This window comes from Argiope bruennichi, chromosome 10 (genome assembly GCF_947563725.1).
Source record: "Argiope bruennichi chromosome 10, qqArgBrue1.1, whole genome shotgun sequence".
Classification (NCBI taxonomy): domain Eukaryota; kingdom Metazoa; phylum Arthropoda; class Arachnida; order Araneae; family Araneidae; genus Argiope; species Argiope bruennichi.
Window position 1 is genome coordinate 114,878,657 of NC_079160.1, and position 20,051 is coordinate 114,898,707.

General features: G+C 29.0%; 1 protein-coding gene across 1 annotated transcript; it reads left to right on the top strand.

The window, feature by feature from the left end:
• Window positions 1–44: 44 nt before the first annotated feature.
• Window positions 45–9,116, top strand: LOC129989400 (EKC/KEOPS complex subunit LAGE3-like). The gene is made up of 3 exons (XM_056097916.1): window positions 45–270; window positions 455–583; window positions 8,927–9,116. The coding sequence occupies exons 1-3, from the start codon at window positions 185–187 to the stop codon at window positions 9,060–9,062; spliced, it is 351 nt and encodes a 116-aa protein (XP_055953891.1). The 5' UTR covers window positions 45–184; the 3' UTR covers window positions 9,063–9,116.
• The last annotated feature ends 10,935 nt before the right edge of the window (window positions 9,117–20,051 follow it).

Here is a 20,051-nt window from a genome sequence, read left to right on the forward strand (position 1 = left end):
TTCTGTCATTTCTAAACAACTGGACTGATGTGAAGTTGCCGCATTTGTTTATTTGGTTGGTGGTTTCGAATCGTGCATTTGAGATTTCTGCAAGATTTAATAGTTACAAAAATTAATAATTTTCTTCCTGTCTGCCAGAAATTCGGAAGTTTAACATAAAATTTCCTCAATACTTGGCTAAAGAATGATATCAATGTCAGAAGAAGAGAAACATGAACTAGCTTTAGGATTAGTTAAAATTTCAATACTGAGAGAAGAAATCACGACTGTGTATCCTTTTATAAATTCCTCTAATGCATGAAAATTATATATATTACCAGTTTATATGAATTATCAATCTTGATTTGTTTTCGCATATGTATGAATAATACAATAATATTTCTTTTCACAATTATAAACTCATTTTCTGTTTTAAAAATATTCATAATATTAGACTTTACCCAGTTTTCATTAGCCAGTTGGCGATACCATTTTACTCAGAAAGCGATGCTAAAATAGCGTATAATAGTTTACGTATAGATAAAGAACCGCCGCGAGGCAATGTGGTGAAGGAATTGTCAGTGAAGAGTGAGACTCTGCTTGTGTAAGTATTTTACTTATCAGTCCAAATTCATTAAATTCATTCTTTTTAAATTTAATGTTATTAGTAGTTTCAAATATTCAAAGCACCGTTAGATACTGTATTGTTTCTAAATTTGGGTTCTTTCAACAAGAGTTTTCTCCATTCAAATTTTTGTTATTTCTGAACAGTATACCATTGTCTATTTAGTTCTTCTTGTAGGGTCTCTAAAACTAAATAACATGGTATAGATTTATTCAAACCACTGCCAAATCATGTCAAATTATAACAAAGCTCACACAATATTAATAAAAATATACACTTAGAATACCATATTTATCTATTTCTCACCTTTAACATTACACTTTGGAATTATACAATTTTCTATAACAATAAGATTCTGCATATCTTGAACATATGAAGACCCAAACTTGAAATACAGCAAAGCTTTGAAGTAATGGAAAAGTCTGTAAATGAAAGTATTCATCCTACTTTGACTGTAGTCCATATCAATGCGAAGCAAACTTTATGTTTTGTATTGTAATGCAGAGACCTCAGTATGCATTTTGAACCCTTAATTTTTGATCATTTGAAACTAAAATTCAATTTTATATAATAAATCATGCAACAAATTTCATCTATCAAAGCCATAGTGTTTTTGAATTATTTTGCACACATACATCTATGATCAAATCATTGAGTTCAAAATTTTATGCAGATTTGCAATTCTGATAGTAAAATTGTGTACCACATTCTATCTATTTAGCTTTTTATGCTTTTTAGTTAAAATATTCATATGTTCTCAAACAGACTTCCTATTGATGGATTTTATCCATAATTGGATTGCAACATACAAATTTTGTATGAAGATAACGGTGCTTTTCCATTAGCTAGGTGCAAAAGTCACCGATTGTGAACCAAACGTGAATTTGGCATAAGAAATTTGGCAGATTTCTGCATTATTTGGCAATTTTTTGCTTGCATCCAGCTAACAGAAAAGTACCAAGATAACTTACCAAATTTCATCTTTGTAATTGAAAGTATTTCTACAGTCATATTCACAGACAGGTATAATTTACAAATGTGTTTTTCAGACTTGGGAATATTTGAGATTTATAGATTCATCAAATTCCTTCACTTCTACAATTGCAATCCTTTTTCTCTGTATTTTGCATATGACAAATTAGAAAGCAAATTCTACAGAATTTTATATAATTAGAAAAAGAAAATGTAATACTGGATTCTCATAAAAATATTAAAAATCATATAAAATTCCATATCATTATGAAAAATTATTCTAGTTAATTCAGATTTTGTTATTGAAAAGGAGAAGATCCTGATTTTGTTGGTAAAACCAGAAATATGCTACAGCCAAATTAAAGATTCTTTTATTTATTCATGCTGAAGATAGATTAACAGAACATGTAGAAAATGAAAGGAGCAAATGTAAAATACAATGCTTGTGAAATGTTTTTATTTTTATAAATTATTTCATAAATGTGTTCATTTATTTCTAATGAGTGTTATTGGCTTTATTTACTAAATCATATTCTTTTCAAAATAATAATAAAACTATTAATGCATAGACATTTAACTTTTGACATATGAATTTACTTGACAAATTCTATTTCATATAAGGGCATTTCAGATAATGATGCATTTTTAAATTATTTAATACTTTCACTTAATTGTAGATTTAAAATTAAAAATTTATTAATTTGATGTGTTAGTCAGAATGGTCATTATATGCTATGTAGTTGGAAAAAAAATAATTCAAGGATGTTTCGGGAAAATTCACTGATTATGAAATAACTTACTTTAGACATAAAAATGCAAAGAATAATTTTAAATAAAGTTTAGTACCAAGCTTATCTCAGTATTTTTTCTTTCTTTTTTTGTAAAAATCATGGGGGTTTGAGGGGGGGCAGGGGGAATCTTTTTAGATATGAATCACTTATTGATTACAATGAATATTTTTCAATCTTATCTATATATGAACTGATCATTTAAATAAAAAAAATCATGAATGCACTTAGTTTGACATATTGTTCAAAACAATATGTTATATTCATTTTACAGTTTATTTATCATTACTTATATTTTTGAACTCACTCAGTTTTACCGTGATAAAATGGGGTCCTAGATGTCGCTATATGACATTGTCAACATGAGAGCAGATAGAAAAAGGCTCCTATAGTTAGTAATATTTTTTTTTTTTTTTTTTTGTGTGTGTGTGTGTGTGTAAAATGTTTTTTTTTTTTTTCCCCAGAAAAGACATCTATATTCATAAACTTAAAAAGCAAAACCTTATATCAATATAAGATTTGACCCAAATCGTTAGAGCCATTATGTATATACAGGGTGTTGCCGAATTCGACCGACAAATTCAGAGGGGTGATAGTAGACATCAGTAGGATAAAGAATCAATATACAACATGGGGTCCCTAACGACGTTTAGTAAGTGAAAATCGCAAAAATGTAGAGAGTCGGAGAACTTTTTAAAAAAAATTAATTAAAAAATAAATGGTGTTTCAACTATGATTTTTTAAAAATGAAAACACATTCTTAAAAGTTTTTTTCATGCTAGTAACATGCGGATTTCATGATCTAGGGAGTCGTAAATTACTGAAAAGAAAAAAGTATTTTAGAACCCATATTTGCAAAAATATTAAAAGTTGAAGAAAATAAAAGTTTGAAAATGTAAGGAATTTTATATTCTATAATTCGATATAAACGTGTAGTGTGAGAACTGGGGAGTTTTAAAGATATTCAAGAAAAAACTAAAATGGGAACCAGAAAATATCGCAGCAACATGAATACTGATGTTCGCAGAGAGCGTTTCGAATCCGAAAGATAAATTCTGAGCAAGAATAAAAGGTATTAAGTTGATGAAAAATTACCAGTAAACATAGGGTCGCATGTATTGTTCAATGAAAATCGCAAATCGGTTGGAGTTCGTACGCTGGATGCTTGATATCACACAGGAAGATGCACACTTTTCTGCTACAGTTTTATTCTCAGATGAAGTCTGCTTTACGAGAGAAGGTTTCTTTAACACGCATAATGCGAATATTTGGTTATTCGGAAATACCCACATCACTATTTCGTCGAACTTACAACACTTTTGATATTAATATCTGGGCATAGTCCTCTATTTGGACTGTGTCTTCTTCGGTACAAAGTACCTTGTTTTCTTGCAGCACGTCCTACGGATTTACTGCAGGGGGCACCGACAATTGTACGCCAGAACATTTGGTTAATGCGTAATGGAGACCAACACGTTACAGTTACATTCGTGAAATCTAACGATGTTTGCGAATGTAGTTTAACGATCATCAATTCTTCAATGCTCATTAATGAATACTTGCTTGCTACTTTTATTTTTTTCGAATGCATGAAAAATTTACATACGAGAAGGCTTCTCGATTAACTTGTTCTTAATCCGTGCATTCATAGGGCGATTCTCTTCGTCAGGCTCATTGTCTTTTCGGCGTCTGTTTTTGCTATTTTCTTTGAATAAACAGTACCTACGACCCTATGTTTTCTAGTAATTTTTCATCTACTTAATGCCTATTATTCTTGCTCAGAATTTGCCTTTCGAATTTGAAAACGTCCTCTGCGAACATCGGTACTGATGTTGCAGCGATTTTTTCTCGTTCCAATTTTAATTTTTCTTGAATAACTTTAAAATTCCTCAGTTCTCACACTACACGCTTATGTCAAATTATAGAATATAAAATTCCTTACATTTCATTTTCTTCACATTTTCTCCTTTCGTTTTCATTAATTTACGACCCCCTAGATCATCAAATCCGCATGTTACCAGCATGAAAAAGAATCTTTTAAGAATGTGCTTTCATTTTTTTAAAAATTCATAGTTGAAACACTGTTTGTTATTTTTTTATTAATTTTTACAGTTTCCAGCAGTTCTCCGACTATATTTTTGCGATTTGCACGTACTAAACATCGTCTGGAACCCCATGTTGTATGGTGATTCTTTATGCTCCTGATATATACAATCAATATATATATATACGTACAAGAATTGCTCGATTAAAATTATATCCGCCCCTACAGCTCCTCAATACTACTAAAGCCGATCAAGCCTTCCTTCCAAGACCTGCCTCACTTCTTTCCTAAACCATGTCGATCTGAACCCAAAGTTTTAGTCGATCGGGGACGGCGACCCAAAATTTTTTTCTTGTGATTAAAGTTATAAGATTTTTTGCAGAAGCTTGGTTGTTTACCTCTGTTGGTTTATGTTCTGCTGGGACTGGTGATACCATTTCTTGGACTCTAATAGTTTGTTATAAAAAAAAATGTTTTTTTGTTTGTTTGTTTGTGTGTGTGTAAAATCGCGTTTTTTTAGGAAAGACACCTCTATAGATAAACTTAAAAAGCAAAATCTTATCTAAATATAAAATTTCATTCAAATCGTTAAAGCCGTTTCCAAAATACAGCAAATAAATATATATACAAGAATTGCTCTTTTAAAGATATAAGATTTTCTCTATCTGCTTCCAAATGTGCCATTTCTTTCATGTGTATTTCTTCTAGATGCTTAAATGAAGAGCACTATGATGCTAGTTATGCTTTCTTACAGTTAATTAGCCAAAAATCTTCCATTTCTATAAGAGTTTCAAGATCACAGTGCAAGTGCTTCTGCTTTCAGTGACCTCATGGCTACTACTAGATAGTAATTCCACACAGTGCATTTTAAGACATTCACACTTTATGTAAAACAAAATTCATTTAAAATATGTTAACCCCACAAAAATTTCTACATTACCCTTGACTGGTATATGGCAGAATGAAGAGGGAAATACAAGAGACAGATATTAATCAACAAATTTTTATTTCCATTTGTATAATGAACTATAATCAATGGATCATTAAAATATTTCAAATTTACATTTTATGTTGCGTTGCGAAAGCCTCAATTCCTAAATCTGTTTGAATTTCTATGTATTGAAAATCTCTATTTTTTTGTGCCTTTGTAATATTTGTTTGTTTGCATACTTCTAAGCTTAGTAATCATTTCTTCATTTTTTTGCCCTTTTTAATTTTAAATGATTTAATTTATCAGCATTGTATTATATTTTCTCTTCTTATTCTTTTCATCATTTTAAATGTAATCTTTAATTATCCATGTTTTTAAAAATATTTAGATTAAACATTTTTTATTTGCATATAATTTAATTTCTTTTTTGATTTGAAAATTCTGTATTCCCACAGTTTTTTTTTCACTTTATCTAAAAATGAACCTTCAAGATTTGCCACTTGAATATTTTTATTTCTTGAAAACTCCCTTTCATTTAGTTGGATATGGAATATTATTATCATAGTTTTAATTACCTCTTCCAATTTCTGATAAAACTTTTGTCCTAAATTTTTGATAAAAACTTATTAATTCGATTCTTGGATACTTTCTTGGATACATATTTTTCAAACTCTATTAAATTACAAGCACCATTCAAAATATTATTGAAGTCTATTAAAATAGAATTACAATATATTTTTATATTCACTTGCAATTGACTAGAACAGCAAGAATATCTTTCATCTTGTTATAACAGGTATTGGCTTGTTTGGCTGTTTTTCTTGAATCTTAACAATTTGTGCTCATAGTAGTTGCATAGCTGAGAAGAGATTCTTTCAAAACCCTACAAAGGTGTTCCCAACAACTTAGGAATTTCCCTGATTTTTTTTTCTTTTTCCTGAATAATAAGCCTTTTCCTATTCTGTCCCCAATGATTTGATTGATTTTACTAATATTGATGTATGTTAAATTAAACTTGGAATTGTTATTACAGTTTTTAGGCCTTCAGGAACATCTTTTTCCATGACGCGGAAAGTTTTTAAATTACCAATGAATATTTTTGCCATATCGTGCATTAAAAATGTTTTAAATGGATAGTTTCTGTAATAAAATATTAAAAATATTTATATAATTTTGTTCAATTACAAGAAAAATTTTAGTTTGACTCGTTAGGTAAGATCTTAACAATATATTTATATGATTTAGAGACTGATATCAGGAACTTGCTTTTTTCTACATTCTCAACATAACCAAATCATTACATGTTTCATTTCTTCACTCATCAACAACTGTATTTTGTAAAAATCTTGAGTAATTTCTCACTCTATGAAAATTTTAGATAATTCGTCCTTTTTGCTGGCAAGTATTTGAATAAATAATTCACATTAAGTTTTTATGTCTAAATGAATTGTTATAAATGTATGGTACAATATCAAATGAAATTAAGTAAAAGTATTTTGTTGACCCCCTGGAGAAATTTCTGGCAATCTGCTGAAGAATTTATTTATGTCTGGTAACCTTTTTTGGAACAAGTTTGAAATCTTGTTACAAGGACAATTTTATTTCCACATCTAAGTATTGTGGAAACACAATGAATGGTATAATATTATTATCTTGAGCAGTTGGCCCTGTTGACCATTTCATGGCAGTGATAGTAATAATCCTATTCCTCTTTCCTTTTCTCTTCTAAACTATACAGATAAAAAAAAGATTGGCGAGTTACATATATCATATCCACTTTCTTTTTCTGTTGATGAAAAAATCAAATCAAAAAAATTTCACTTCTCTTTTATAAAGGACAATCATTTCACCTAATTTTCAAGGATTCAATGAACAAATCAACTATTTTTCTAGTATTCCTAATAAGCAAAATAAAATTCAAGGTGTTTCCTAGGATTATTAGAATCCTGAATATAATATGTATGTAAAAATTATAATTTATTTAATTTTAAGTAATTAATATAATTGCAAAAATATATCTGAATTTATCATGTCTACCCTGTGTAAACTTTTAATCATTATTGTTCTTTCTATATTGTATATTTCTACCTTTTACTTTTTTACCTACTTTCAAAGTAACAAGATAAAAATATTCAAAACATTATCACCATTTTGGTAAATAATATTTTTTTCAAATCTATTTTAATGACAATGGCATGTTTAAAATATTAATTCCTTTGATGGATTGTACATTCAACATGCTATTTCTTAATTTATATTTAATTTGTACATTATTATCATTTTGCTACTAGTATATACTCAGTGATTATTGTCATTTTTTTTTTCGTTCTTTTTCAAAAATCTAAAGCAATATTAAGCAAATTAAAGATTATTTTCCCCTATCTTTAACTTAATTTTTCCTCCTTATTAATAGTAATTGAAATTACAATTAACGATAAAATATTACTATGAAGTTTAATCTGATTCTTTTGGCTGTGTTAAGTAATTATGTTTGCATCGTTCACTTTATTGCTGAGATTAGGAATGTCCAAAGGTTAAAAACTGTTGAGTTCAAAAATTCTTGACACCCACTGTACAAAAATTTCCATGAATAAAAGTGATATATTTTCAAATAATTCTGGTTATATGTTTGATAATTGTTGAAAGTTCAGTGTGATCAACAAGGTATTTTGATATAGGCAACAGTCTTTCCTTTCAAGTATGGTGTGAAATAGAAAGTAAATATTATAAATAATTTTGCTATTAGAAAAATCATGTCTCAAGGTATGTAAAGAATATGTCTCAGTTCAGCTATTCTTTAAACTATTTATCATAGCTAAAAATTTCTTTGTAGGATTTTAAGAAAAAATTGAAGTCATAAAAACTTTTTTCATTTGTTTTTTGAGAATCAGTATCTCATAATCTGTAGAGCATTTATCAACACTCGAAGATATTTAACATTCTCTCTGTCATACATCATCCATAAATAATGTATGGATTATGTGTTTACTTTTAAACTAAATTGAAGAAAATAATGTTCACTTGACATATCCAAAAATTCCAGATTAGAAAAGTAAAAGAAAAAAAAAAAGTAATAATCCAGAATTATGAATCACAATTACCTCTGATGCCTAGTCACCAACATGAAAAATTAACTTTATATTGCTTTAAATCTTGAATTTTGATCTTTGTGCGAAATTTAAATTATGTTCTCAGATTCATGAAATAACAGAAGCAGAATGTGTATAAATTTAAGAATAATAAGCAGAAGTATTTTGCTAAAATCCTAATATTTCCATTGCAAATGCTACAAATGTATTAGAATTATTGAAGCACATGAAAAATTTGTTCATTGCAGATATTAACGTAATAATTTTTACTTTTATTTTATTTAATGATCAAATCTGTATATCTTTATGATTTAATGAAATTTTTTTTGAAAATTAAAATTTTTCTTACACTTGAATCAGTATTTAAATGAAATAATTTCTTTTCTTGAAAAGGAATTTGTGATAAATTAAAATTACTAACTAACTTATCTTTATTTATTTTTAATCTTAATAAGGACTTAATAATTAATTTTTCTCTCAAAACTTTTTATTTTTCAGCAAATTCTCTTCTAAGGACTTAAAAAGACTAAAGTCTTCTATTACATCCTTTCTGGATTATACCATTTTAGTAGTTAAAACTCTGCAAAAATTTGGACCATCTTCCAAGAAAGAAACCGAGAAGCAGACAGAATGAAATGCCTTACCTTGAATTGTATATACGTTAAATTATTAAACGAAAATTTTTAAATTAAGTTTTTATTTCTTGTTTTCTGTTGTTGATATTCATTCGTATTGTGAAAGGCTGAAACATCTTTATCTAGGAATTCTGGTGTAAAAAGATTTATCTGATATTAGTATGAAGAACTTGCTCGATTAACTAATGTCTGTTTGTGATTTATTAGTCAATAAATGACTGTATTAACTCGGCCTTAGGACAGGGTGACCAGCAGCCGACCGAGAATCGCCAGGGAATTCCGCGAGATCGGGAAAAGCCAGGGATATTTATTCTAAAACTAGCCATTTTTTTATAAATCGTTAATTCTTTTCGAAAATGACAATTTGTTGGTATTTTTTATAAGTAGAATCAAACATCGTTATCAACTAATGAAAATCGATAATTTACATCCACGTTCCTGTGCACGCAGTTGGGGAAGGTTTTATATTTTTGTCTATTAACCGGCTTATTAATTGTCTTATTCTTATATTCTGTACACTTATCTAAAAAAAAAAAATATCTTTTACCCCGTTTTCTTACTTTATTTATGGTATTGCAATGATAATTTGGTAGCATTAAAATTCAGTAATTCGTCGTTTTTAGATCGAGTCGGGATTGGATTGGTTTGGCATAAGCCAGAGCAATTTAGGTTCTGTAAAATTAGTTAAATTAACATTTGAAGCTGCACTTAAAAAGAAAGATTAACCACTATATCCAATTTATTGCGTTTATATAGAAATATATAATATTGTTACGGATCTGTAATGTTGCTTCCCAGCACGGTTAGTTCCATCTTAGGAAAGACAATCAGCTCTATCGGATGGTGATTGGATGCTGGATCAGCGATTCCCCGGGCTTGGTGACCATTTGGCGATTTGGTGCTAAGTTTGGTGGCAATATGGATGATACTAGAATCTTCAAGAATTTTGGCGAGAGAAACAATAGGAGCTGATATATGCTTGATTGTTTGAGAACTTTCTCTGCCATGCATCGGAAACTATAAAAGTCGGCAGTCTGAGCCGAAGACAGTCGTCGAGAGGTTTAGAATCGCATAGCGGATCAATCCAGCGAAGGCAAGCATTGAGTGGCGCTCAAGTAATTGGTGAATTGAGCTGGGTGTCGAATGCTGGTGTTTATTACAGAAGCAGTATCAAGTAGTGTGAGGAAGCTAGTCGTGTAGTAATGAGTTGGCAGTTGGATACAACTAAAGCAAGGAGAATTGCGGACATTTAGAAAGACCGTAGAGAGTAGCTACGCATATTCCCTCCTCATGCTGAGTTCTGTCTGGCTATTTTGTGTGCTGTGGTTTTTGTTAGCTACTGATTACTACTTGTGGGCTGCTGTTTGTTCTAAGTATGCTGCTGTGTATTGCTTGTGTGCATCTTGGTTGTGCATTTGATGTCTTTGTATTCGTATCTTCTTGTTAATAAACGTCATTGTTTGCTATTGTGGCCATTGCCGGCCTTCTCTATGAAGGGGCCTGGGTGAAAAAAGCCAATTGGGGCCCTAATTTTTTGTGAAGTAAAAAAAAAAAAAAAAAAAATCAAACATGAACACATATTATTAATGCATGTTTATTTAACGCGTGATTTTGGTTTTGCTAATACATCAATTACTTTAGAAAAATTACAATTTTTTGCAACTTTTTTTTCGATGCTTAAAATAGCAGGTGCATTTAAGCGTTCTGAACACATGCTTGACCGAAGATAATTCTTTATTAATTTTAATTTACTGAAAGAGCGCTCAGTACTTGCTATAGTAACTGGCAACGTAAAGAACAGATTTAACACAGTTAATACATTTAGAAATAACTCATTATAATTGTTATTTAGTATGCATTGCAATATATCTCGTGCGTCATTTTACATCTCTTTCATTCAAAATCAAATCCCGTTGCAAACAAATTTCCTGGATTAGGTTTTCAGCTGCATCTTTGTTATAAAACTTGAGAAAGTTTTGGGGACATTTCTCTAATTCATGTTTTTCTAAAATTTTTATATCAGTGACTAATTTGAAATCAATAATATTTGATATACTTTTAAATCTATCTTCTATTTGTACAATAACTGTATCAATTACAGTTAAAAAAAATAACACCTAAATTCCTCTACCGGGTTTTTTATAACTTCGTGTTTTCCTAATTCGGAATATAATCTTTTCCCTTTTCGAATTTGTTTTAGAGGAAAATATTCTGAAATGCTCAAATTATGTGGTAGCACTTTGCTTCGTCTAAAAATGTGTTAAATTTTGGATTTCAGTTTTAATTTTTTGACTAAATTGAAAGCCGAGTCAAGAACAATTTTTTTTGTTTGAAATAGTTTATTGGAAGTGTTAATTTTGGACAATATTGCAAATAGGGATTGCAGTATCAGACCAAAATTTCAATACCGGTATTTTTTATTCTTAATACCGGGTACCGGTATTAAGAATTCGGTATTTTTTAGATCTTAATACCGGGATACTGGTTTTAATACCGGTATTAGAAATTTTAGAAAAAAAAAAAAAAAAAAAAAAGAAAACACAGGTGTTTCTTTGTTTTATTTGCCAGTTTTATTAGTGTAAATATCATAAAAAATAATTTGTAACCCATAAATTATAACAGTACATAAAAAATCACAAAAAAGTAAAGAAACATCTTATTTATTCAATTCACTAAAAAGTGTAGATATCACTATTCAGTTTGTGGTACTATTACAAATTTTTGAAAAGTGATGCTAAAAAACATAATGCATCAATTGTACTGTCATTAAACCTGAAAAGTAATTTTGTCAAAAATTACCAGCTGTCGAAAACGCTCTTTCGGCATCTACGCTAGTTGGTGGTACTGTTAGTAATGCGCGATATATTTTTTCCAAGTATTTACCTATAAATCTCTCATCTTCAAATAAATCGATTTCTCGTCGAATGGTTTTGGATATAGCTGATTTCTGTATGCATTTTGGTTCGTTGAATTTTTTTTTATTTATCGCTAATTCTAATTTTTGTTCGAGAGACAATTCCTTTTCACTATCGACATTATTATCATCATAATCTTTGATAACTGAACCAAATTCTTCTAAATGTGGATAGGTTTGGGGGTAAAAAATTTTGAGAAAATTTACTATAAACTTAATAAGATTTGAATTGGTTATTTTATTTTCTTCTTTTTCATTTTCATTTTTAAAATCATTATAATTATGTAAATATCATAAGACATTTTCTCTTTCGGTAAGTCTTTCTTCTGTGCGATTTTTCAATGTAATATATAATTCTTCAGATAGTCATGTGTGCTGTTCTTTCAGTGACTGCAACATGAAATTTATTGTTGCATTGGCTGTTAATAAATTAGAATCTCTCCGACATAATTCCTCAATAGACAGTTTTATTGGAAGTAGGGATGATACTTCCAATAAAATCGAATTAATCCAATGAAGTCAAATTCACTATCTAAAAAATTAATTTACAGCTTTAAGTCGATTATTGCTTTTTGGATTGGATTTTTCAGTTTATAAAATCGTTCCATCATTAGGAGTAAACTGTTCCAACGTGTTTTAGAATCTAATATTAACATATTTTCTTTTTTATTTTCAGTTAATATATATTTTAGTAATATGTCATTTTTTATAAGGGAATAGGATATTAACAATATTTCGAACTTTATAAATTACAGGAAGCAATTCCTGATGGGTTAATATTTCATCCTCATTAGCAATATCTTCTTCAACAATTACATTCTCATTATCTTTATAGTCAATATCACTCTCACTCTCTTCAAAATCGGATTCCGAAGTTTCTATACCCGTAGTATTTAGATTCTTCTGTGCTTCATTTTTTTGGCATAATACATCTATTACTCCTAATTGAATTCAATGAGCATAGCACAATTGCTGATTTCAACTTTCCAACTTTCTTCATAACTGTTGCTTCATCAGTCGTTATGGATACAATATCTTCTTTCAGGGATAATCCATGTTTCGCTAATTTATATTTAAGCAATTTATTAAACCATTAATTGGTTAATTAATTTCGCCTGTTAGGGAGACATAAAAACAAAAACGTTTGCTATGTTAGCGATCCCTGAACATATAGTGGAGACAATTTAAAAAATTTCTAGTAAATACCGAAAAACCGGTATTTGAACTTGTGAATACCGGTATTACAAAATCGTACAAATGGCTCAAAATACCGGTATTCGGTATCCCGGTATTGCAATCCCTAATTGCAAACCATACTATTAAACATAAAATAAATTGCATTTTCTGTAAACTTTTAGCTTCGGATACTGCTGTATTATCATTACTTATATCAATAAATTCTTCTAGGACATTACAAGTTTGTTCAAATTGTGTAGATTTGAACAAACCTAGATACCAAAATAGATTCGGTAAATCTTTTACCGAATCTATTTTGGCTTCCCAACGAGTGTCACATAATGGTTTAAGAATAATGTTTAAATGCTTTTGTAGAATTTCCCATCTTTTTGTAGATGCAGAAAATAATCAATATAAGCGTTGCAATATCCCCAAATTTTTTTTACAATATATACTGCTGGAAGCGGCATCATAAATTAATAAATTAAAGAGGTGTGATAGGCAAGGCACATAAATTGCATGCGGGTTTAGAGAGAGTATCCTAGACTGTACAACTGTATATTTCCCTGTCATGTTGCTACCGTTGTCGTATGCTTGCCCTCTACAATTCATAATATCTAAATCAAGCTCGCTTAATCTTTCCAATAGAGTTTTTGCTAGTCTTTCACCAGTCAGATCAGTTACTTCAATAAACCCTATAAACGACTCATTTATAGTTAACCTTTTCACTTTAAAATTTGCATATCTAATAATTATTAAAGTTTGTTCCTTATAGGAAATATCAGATGTACAATCTTTTTGGATACTATAGTACATGGCTGCTTTTATATCGTGTTCAATTTTATTAAGGACTTCCTAACGCAGGAATAATTTGTTTTTGTGACCTATGTACTAAATGATGCACAATTCTATTTTTTAGAATTTATTATTTTGCTTATAGGATCCATTAGCACAGGATCGTATTTACTTAATAATTCGATTAAATAAATAAAAAAAATCCATTATTAGGCTTACCTATTATTTCGTGGTAAGCCTAATAATGGAGTTCTCGAAGTGGAAGATTATTATACGCTAAAAATAGAATCACATCTACTATTCTTTGAAATAGTAATTTGAGTCGTGTCATTTCCTTACTTATATTAATTATGATTTGTTTTATCAATAGTCGAACATAAATTTAGTCGTTTTGATAATTCTTTCCAATCAATAAACGAATTAATATGACAACTAGAGCTTTCATGATCTTGGATTACATTTGACAGATTTCTCCAGTTATTATAGCCATTTATAAATCGTGTAGTTTGATCATTTCCTCTTCTTTTGGAAAACAGTATACAACAAAAATAAAATATGGCGTCTTGCGTTTTTGAATAAATTAACGAGCTGTGAAGTTGAGTTTCATAATTTGGAATTTTTTTAAAAGTAGTATGCAGTGGAAAATGATCTACCTTCAGCATTTTTAGCAAAAACTTCTTTGTGTTGCACAGGTCCGATTTTAACAAAAAAAACATCCTAAATTTATCAGTTATTACTTGGCCATAAACCAGGATCATTTACCCTCTCCTGATCATATTTTTTATTGTCATTATTTTCAGATTCGGTTACATTTGTATGAATACACGATTCTTCAACAAATTTCACTGTTTCAACATTTTCATTGCTAAACTGTGTAGTTTGCGTGGAGATTTCTTCCCCAGTTGAAGTTTGAATTGTAATTTCTGAAGCTGAAGCAATTTCTTTGCCAGAATTACTTCGTAGTCAAGAAAACAGATTTACTTGCGACTTCTTGAAGTTTAGCTTTTCTTCTTTTTTCTTTTCTGATAATTTTCTTTTTTGACATCCAGAGGGATATTTCCTTGGCGTGGGCTCTAACAGTATTATGCAATTTATGGAATCGAATTATCAAATTATTATATGCTATACTATGAGCTATTACTTAGTAGGTGAGGTAAGTGATTGTAAATCTACTTACCTTGTAAGTAAGTAGACACTTGCACACGACTATAATATATTCTATGAACTTTGTGTATATCCATATCCGCTGACTGCTACATTTAAACTTCTTCCTTAATTCTTTTCATTCCGGTCATGGCCGGTGAAGCATTAATGCAATATGCATTGCTAGGAGTTGATCGTTTAATTTATCTTTTACTTTTTGTTTAAGCAACTTAATATAAACAAACATACGTAGATGCACGCATAAAAAATATTACATTAGATGCAGGAAAAAGTATATAGCTAATGATTTACAAGTCCATTTGAACCCAGCTTCAGCCTCAACTTCTGGCCTCCGCTAGCGCCCAGAAGTCGCGCCGCTCTGACTTACCATGTCTGAAGGGTATTTATTTATTCATAGATAAACCCCCCTCCCCTTTTATAGGTATCACTGCGATCATTGCCTAATTACGGCTTCAGTCGACGCTCAGCCAGCTACGTGAGAACAAACTTGCATATTTTCAGTACGTGTAAACGCTATTATTGTTCAGAACACTATTTTAATTCTTAATCACGGTGGGGTCTCCTTCTGTCGCTGGAGGCCGCACCCTCCAGATGGCCGGCACTGATTGCGGCCTGCTGGTTGTTTTACACTATACAACTACTACAGGTGAACCGTCAACTTTCCGGATTTAGTGAGAAAGTTCCATAACAATATATTTCCCAAAAGTTTTTGTTTACGTTTTTTTTTCTTTCAAGACATCAAGTTAACGATATAATTAGCGAAAATATTACTTCCTATGGGAAAAAGCAACTTAACTAAGCTCAACTCCTATTATTGTTATGATTTTAAACTTTTATGGGCTTCATTTATTTAAAAAAAATATATATATAAACTTTTTTTCTTTTTTTTTTTTCCTTTCCTTCCTTCGAGCGTTTAGTCTGTCTTACTACATGTTACAAAAGCATAAATTTTGGATATTAACATCAAAACTATTTTAAACTGGACGTACAATTTCACCATTATTATAATTCTGAAAAAAATTTATTGTAATTAAATAAATTCTTTATAATAATTATTTTTTGCACTCCACGCAAATCTTTTTGTTGAATTATTAAGTACTGGACGTTGTTGCTAATATTTTCTTAAATATTCTCAATACGGATCTTTTACTATTCTTCTTATGGATGACATGGAATGGCCGTTACTGCTAATATTTTGTTTCAATGTTTTTTTTTATGTAAAAATCCCTTACATTCAACAAAATGCCGTATAACTTTAAAATAATCTTAATTACAAGAAATTAATTTTTTTTTTTTTTTTTTTTTTTTTTTTGTACGTTAGAGGTACACATTTCTCTTGTATTTTTCCCTTTTTAGAATTTTTCTCGAAAATGTTTCAAACAGGGAATGGCAGCATTTTTCGTATATGAAACCGATTGCCACAAATATTTACAAAATTCATTCATGCTATTTTTTAAAAAAATTATACCTCTAAAACATTTTTATATAGTAAAGAAAAAATAATAAGGAGCAATTTTCCATTTTATTCTGCATGTTACGGGTTGAGCATTTGGCTAGTAGGCTGGTAATTTTTTACTATAGTTGGTAGGCTAAAAGTTAATACAATATTAATAACATTGCATACTTTTTCTTATTTTGATGCAATGATTTAATTTTGTATTTATAAAAGCTTTTTTTCTGTTAGTAGAATTATTATTTGGATCTGATTTGTGTGTTGGTTAATAATATGAATTGGGGTGAACCCTCTAGAAAGAAGCAAACAATTTCATTCTTTAGAACTCAGCTAATATGCATGTGTTTTTGCACAGCATCTTATTTGAATGAATCTGATAAACTGTTCTGAGATATGACAAGTTTGTCTAGATGAGCATGCATCTTCTAGTGTTGGTTAATGTATTTGCAGAAAAGGGAAGTATTTTGCATAATTGAAGCTTATCTAAAATCCAATAAATGCAAATGATGATTTTTTCTGTTTTGTTTTTTGAGTATTAAATTGTATTTTACATTGATTTCAGTTAAAAAACGAATAGAAATTTTTTATATGCAATTAAGAACATATTGCAGAATAAATAAAGGACAGAAAATAATACAGCATAATTTTAAGAATGCACTGAAAAAGGCAGGGAAATTTCTCAAAAGCTTGGAAATCAGTGAAATTCAAACTGCAGAAATGATGGCCATCCTGAAGGAGATGCATGGTTCAATTGGAAAGAATTTTCAGTAGTACATGGCTCACTCAGATACACATTAAATATGTTTATATAGAATTGTCAGTTCTTGCAAGAGGTAACTAAACGATGTGCTTTTCTCTCTTTCTTTTACAGTTGCACATCGCTATTGTAAAATTGCTGAAAAAATTAAAGAAAAAAGAGTCGCTTAGTTCAGCAAGAGAATTTAAAAATATGGAAAAAATCCTAAAATTAATGATAAAAAAATAAATCAATACTTGATCTTATTGTGAAAAAAATCGAGTATATTTTTGTATTATTCTGGCGGAAGTAATCATCTGAAGGCCGGTCTCGATGACTGCAATCTATCATTAAATTTCTTCCATCAAATTTTTAAATTGTGTGGCTAAGAAATTTAATATATTGAACTAAATTTTCTTCCAACTTAATTTAAGATTTTTTATTATATTCGTCTTAAAAATGCAATTATTGCTTTTGACAATAATAAAAATTTATGTGTTGTCAAAACTCACATTGCATGATTTTTGATTTACATTGGAATAATTTCTTTTGCTTATCTTTAAAAATTGATAGGCCTTCAATAGTAACTATATTTCTGTCTTTTCTTATTGTTTTCTCTATTACACTTGATTTAGACACATAAAAGGAAATGATAATAGTATACTTGAGCACTTTTTTTGTGTACATTTTTGAATATTGGGATTTTGCAGTGAATTATCAATTCTGCTTCTTACATGGATTGGTTTGAATTTCGTCACTTGCTGACTGAAACATAATTTTGATTGCAAGGCGCTCCCTCACTCCCCTTTTCCACTTGCTTATAGGAATTTCTCTTTGTGAAAAGATATATTATTTGTTTTATTATTATAATTCAAGTGGGTCTCCATTTCACTAACATTTATATTTAAAAGTATATATATTTTTTAAGCGCTCTGGGATTTAAAAAAAATTATATTTATCTAAAGGGATGTGCACACATTGGTTTTTATTTTTAATATGCAGTAATTTAGTAATCAAATTAAAATAACATATCAATTGGTAAACAGTATTTCTTTCTAATTTCGAGATAAATAATTAAATAATATTTGACATATAACATTTTGAATGGGTGGTAGTTGAATTATAATTTTGTTCTTTCAAAGTAGTGGCGCTTCATATTTGGGGGGAAAAAAAATGAAGGGCTTTTTAAAGCCTTTTATTTTCTAATACATTTTTAAGCCTTTTTAACCTTTCTATTAAATTAATATATCTGTAATTTGCCCTTCAACTTGGAGCTTCCTGTCCATGATTCCACCAAATTTTCTTATATTTTATTTATTGTATACAAGAGTCTTTCTAATGGAAACAACCCATAACATCGTAGCGTTACTATAAGCGTACATATCAAATTCATCTATCTTCTAAATTTTATGATATTGTAGCTTCACTTTTTTATTTGTCTTGCAAGCTACACAATCTTTCTTCTTTAGCTTCAATAATGGAAGAAAATCACTTGACGGAACAATGAAAATGATTTGAATTTCAGGATAACAATGAAATCTAATATTGAAAACTAGATTAAAAAGAAATGTTTAACCAAATTGCCAACTTCAAAAAAAAAAAAAAAAAATGTGCACCATTATAAAATTGATATTTATTAAAAAAAAATTTGCAATAATATTTTCGGAAAATTATTATGGAAAAAAAGCTAAAAATTCAAATTACTTTTTAATTAAAATTTCAAAAAAATTGCTCTGAAGTGCACCTTTCAAAGTGCCAAATTTGGTAGCTGTAAGTCAAATGCTCTGACCTGTAAAGCACCAACACACTTCAGATTTATACATTCACTTTCACACATTCATTTTATGATTAGCAGAGGTTATCGATTGACAAAAATGAAATGTAAACAAATTGTCGTACGAATTTCATTCTGTTTCATTAAACGCTTTTACAACTGATGTTCATATCTTTCAAAACATTTATCTTACACAAATGTTTTTTTCTCTTTTTTTATAACCTGAAGATTCAAAAATTTCCGTTCCAATGATATAAATTCTTCTTCCAATTTAGCTTAATTTTAATATTATTTTTTAAATTCAGTTTGGTGCATTGTTTTTAACTATGTGCTAATGAAATTCAAACTCATCCATCAAAACATTCAATCACATGCTTTCACCAATCATTAACTCTACAGTAGAATTTTCATTTCCACTTTTATTTCATAATATGCATACTATTTGATATATAGTAAACCAATTCAAATGAATTCAATATTTTCAGTCGTATTAAATAACAAGGTGAATTTTTGAAAAATGTATTCCATATTAATTATTTAACAGCCTAAAAAAATCAATAATCTGAGCGAATAAATTGGTTGCCAAAAATGGCTAGAAATGTATTAATTTTCTTTACACAATTCATTTCTCTATTCATAAAATAACTAAAATTATCAGTAACTCATATCAAAAATAAATTAAAAGAAGTACAATATGTTCTGAATTATAAAGATAACTAGAAAAAGAAGAAAAGTATTTTAATTATAAAACATACAAAGCACTTTTACACTGAAAGCACAAAACGATATGACAAAAGGTACACAATTTCTATGCAACATTAATAAGAAATCAATATATTTCTCTAGAAATATATAAAACAAGATAATTACACTGTAAAAAAAACCTATTTGTATAAAATGTAACTAAGCATTTGTATACATATATGATCTTAATAATTTGAAAATTACAAATGTAAGAAATTCTGAAATTCCAAAA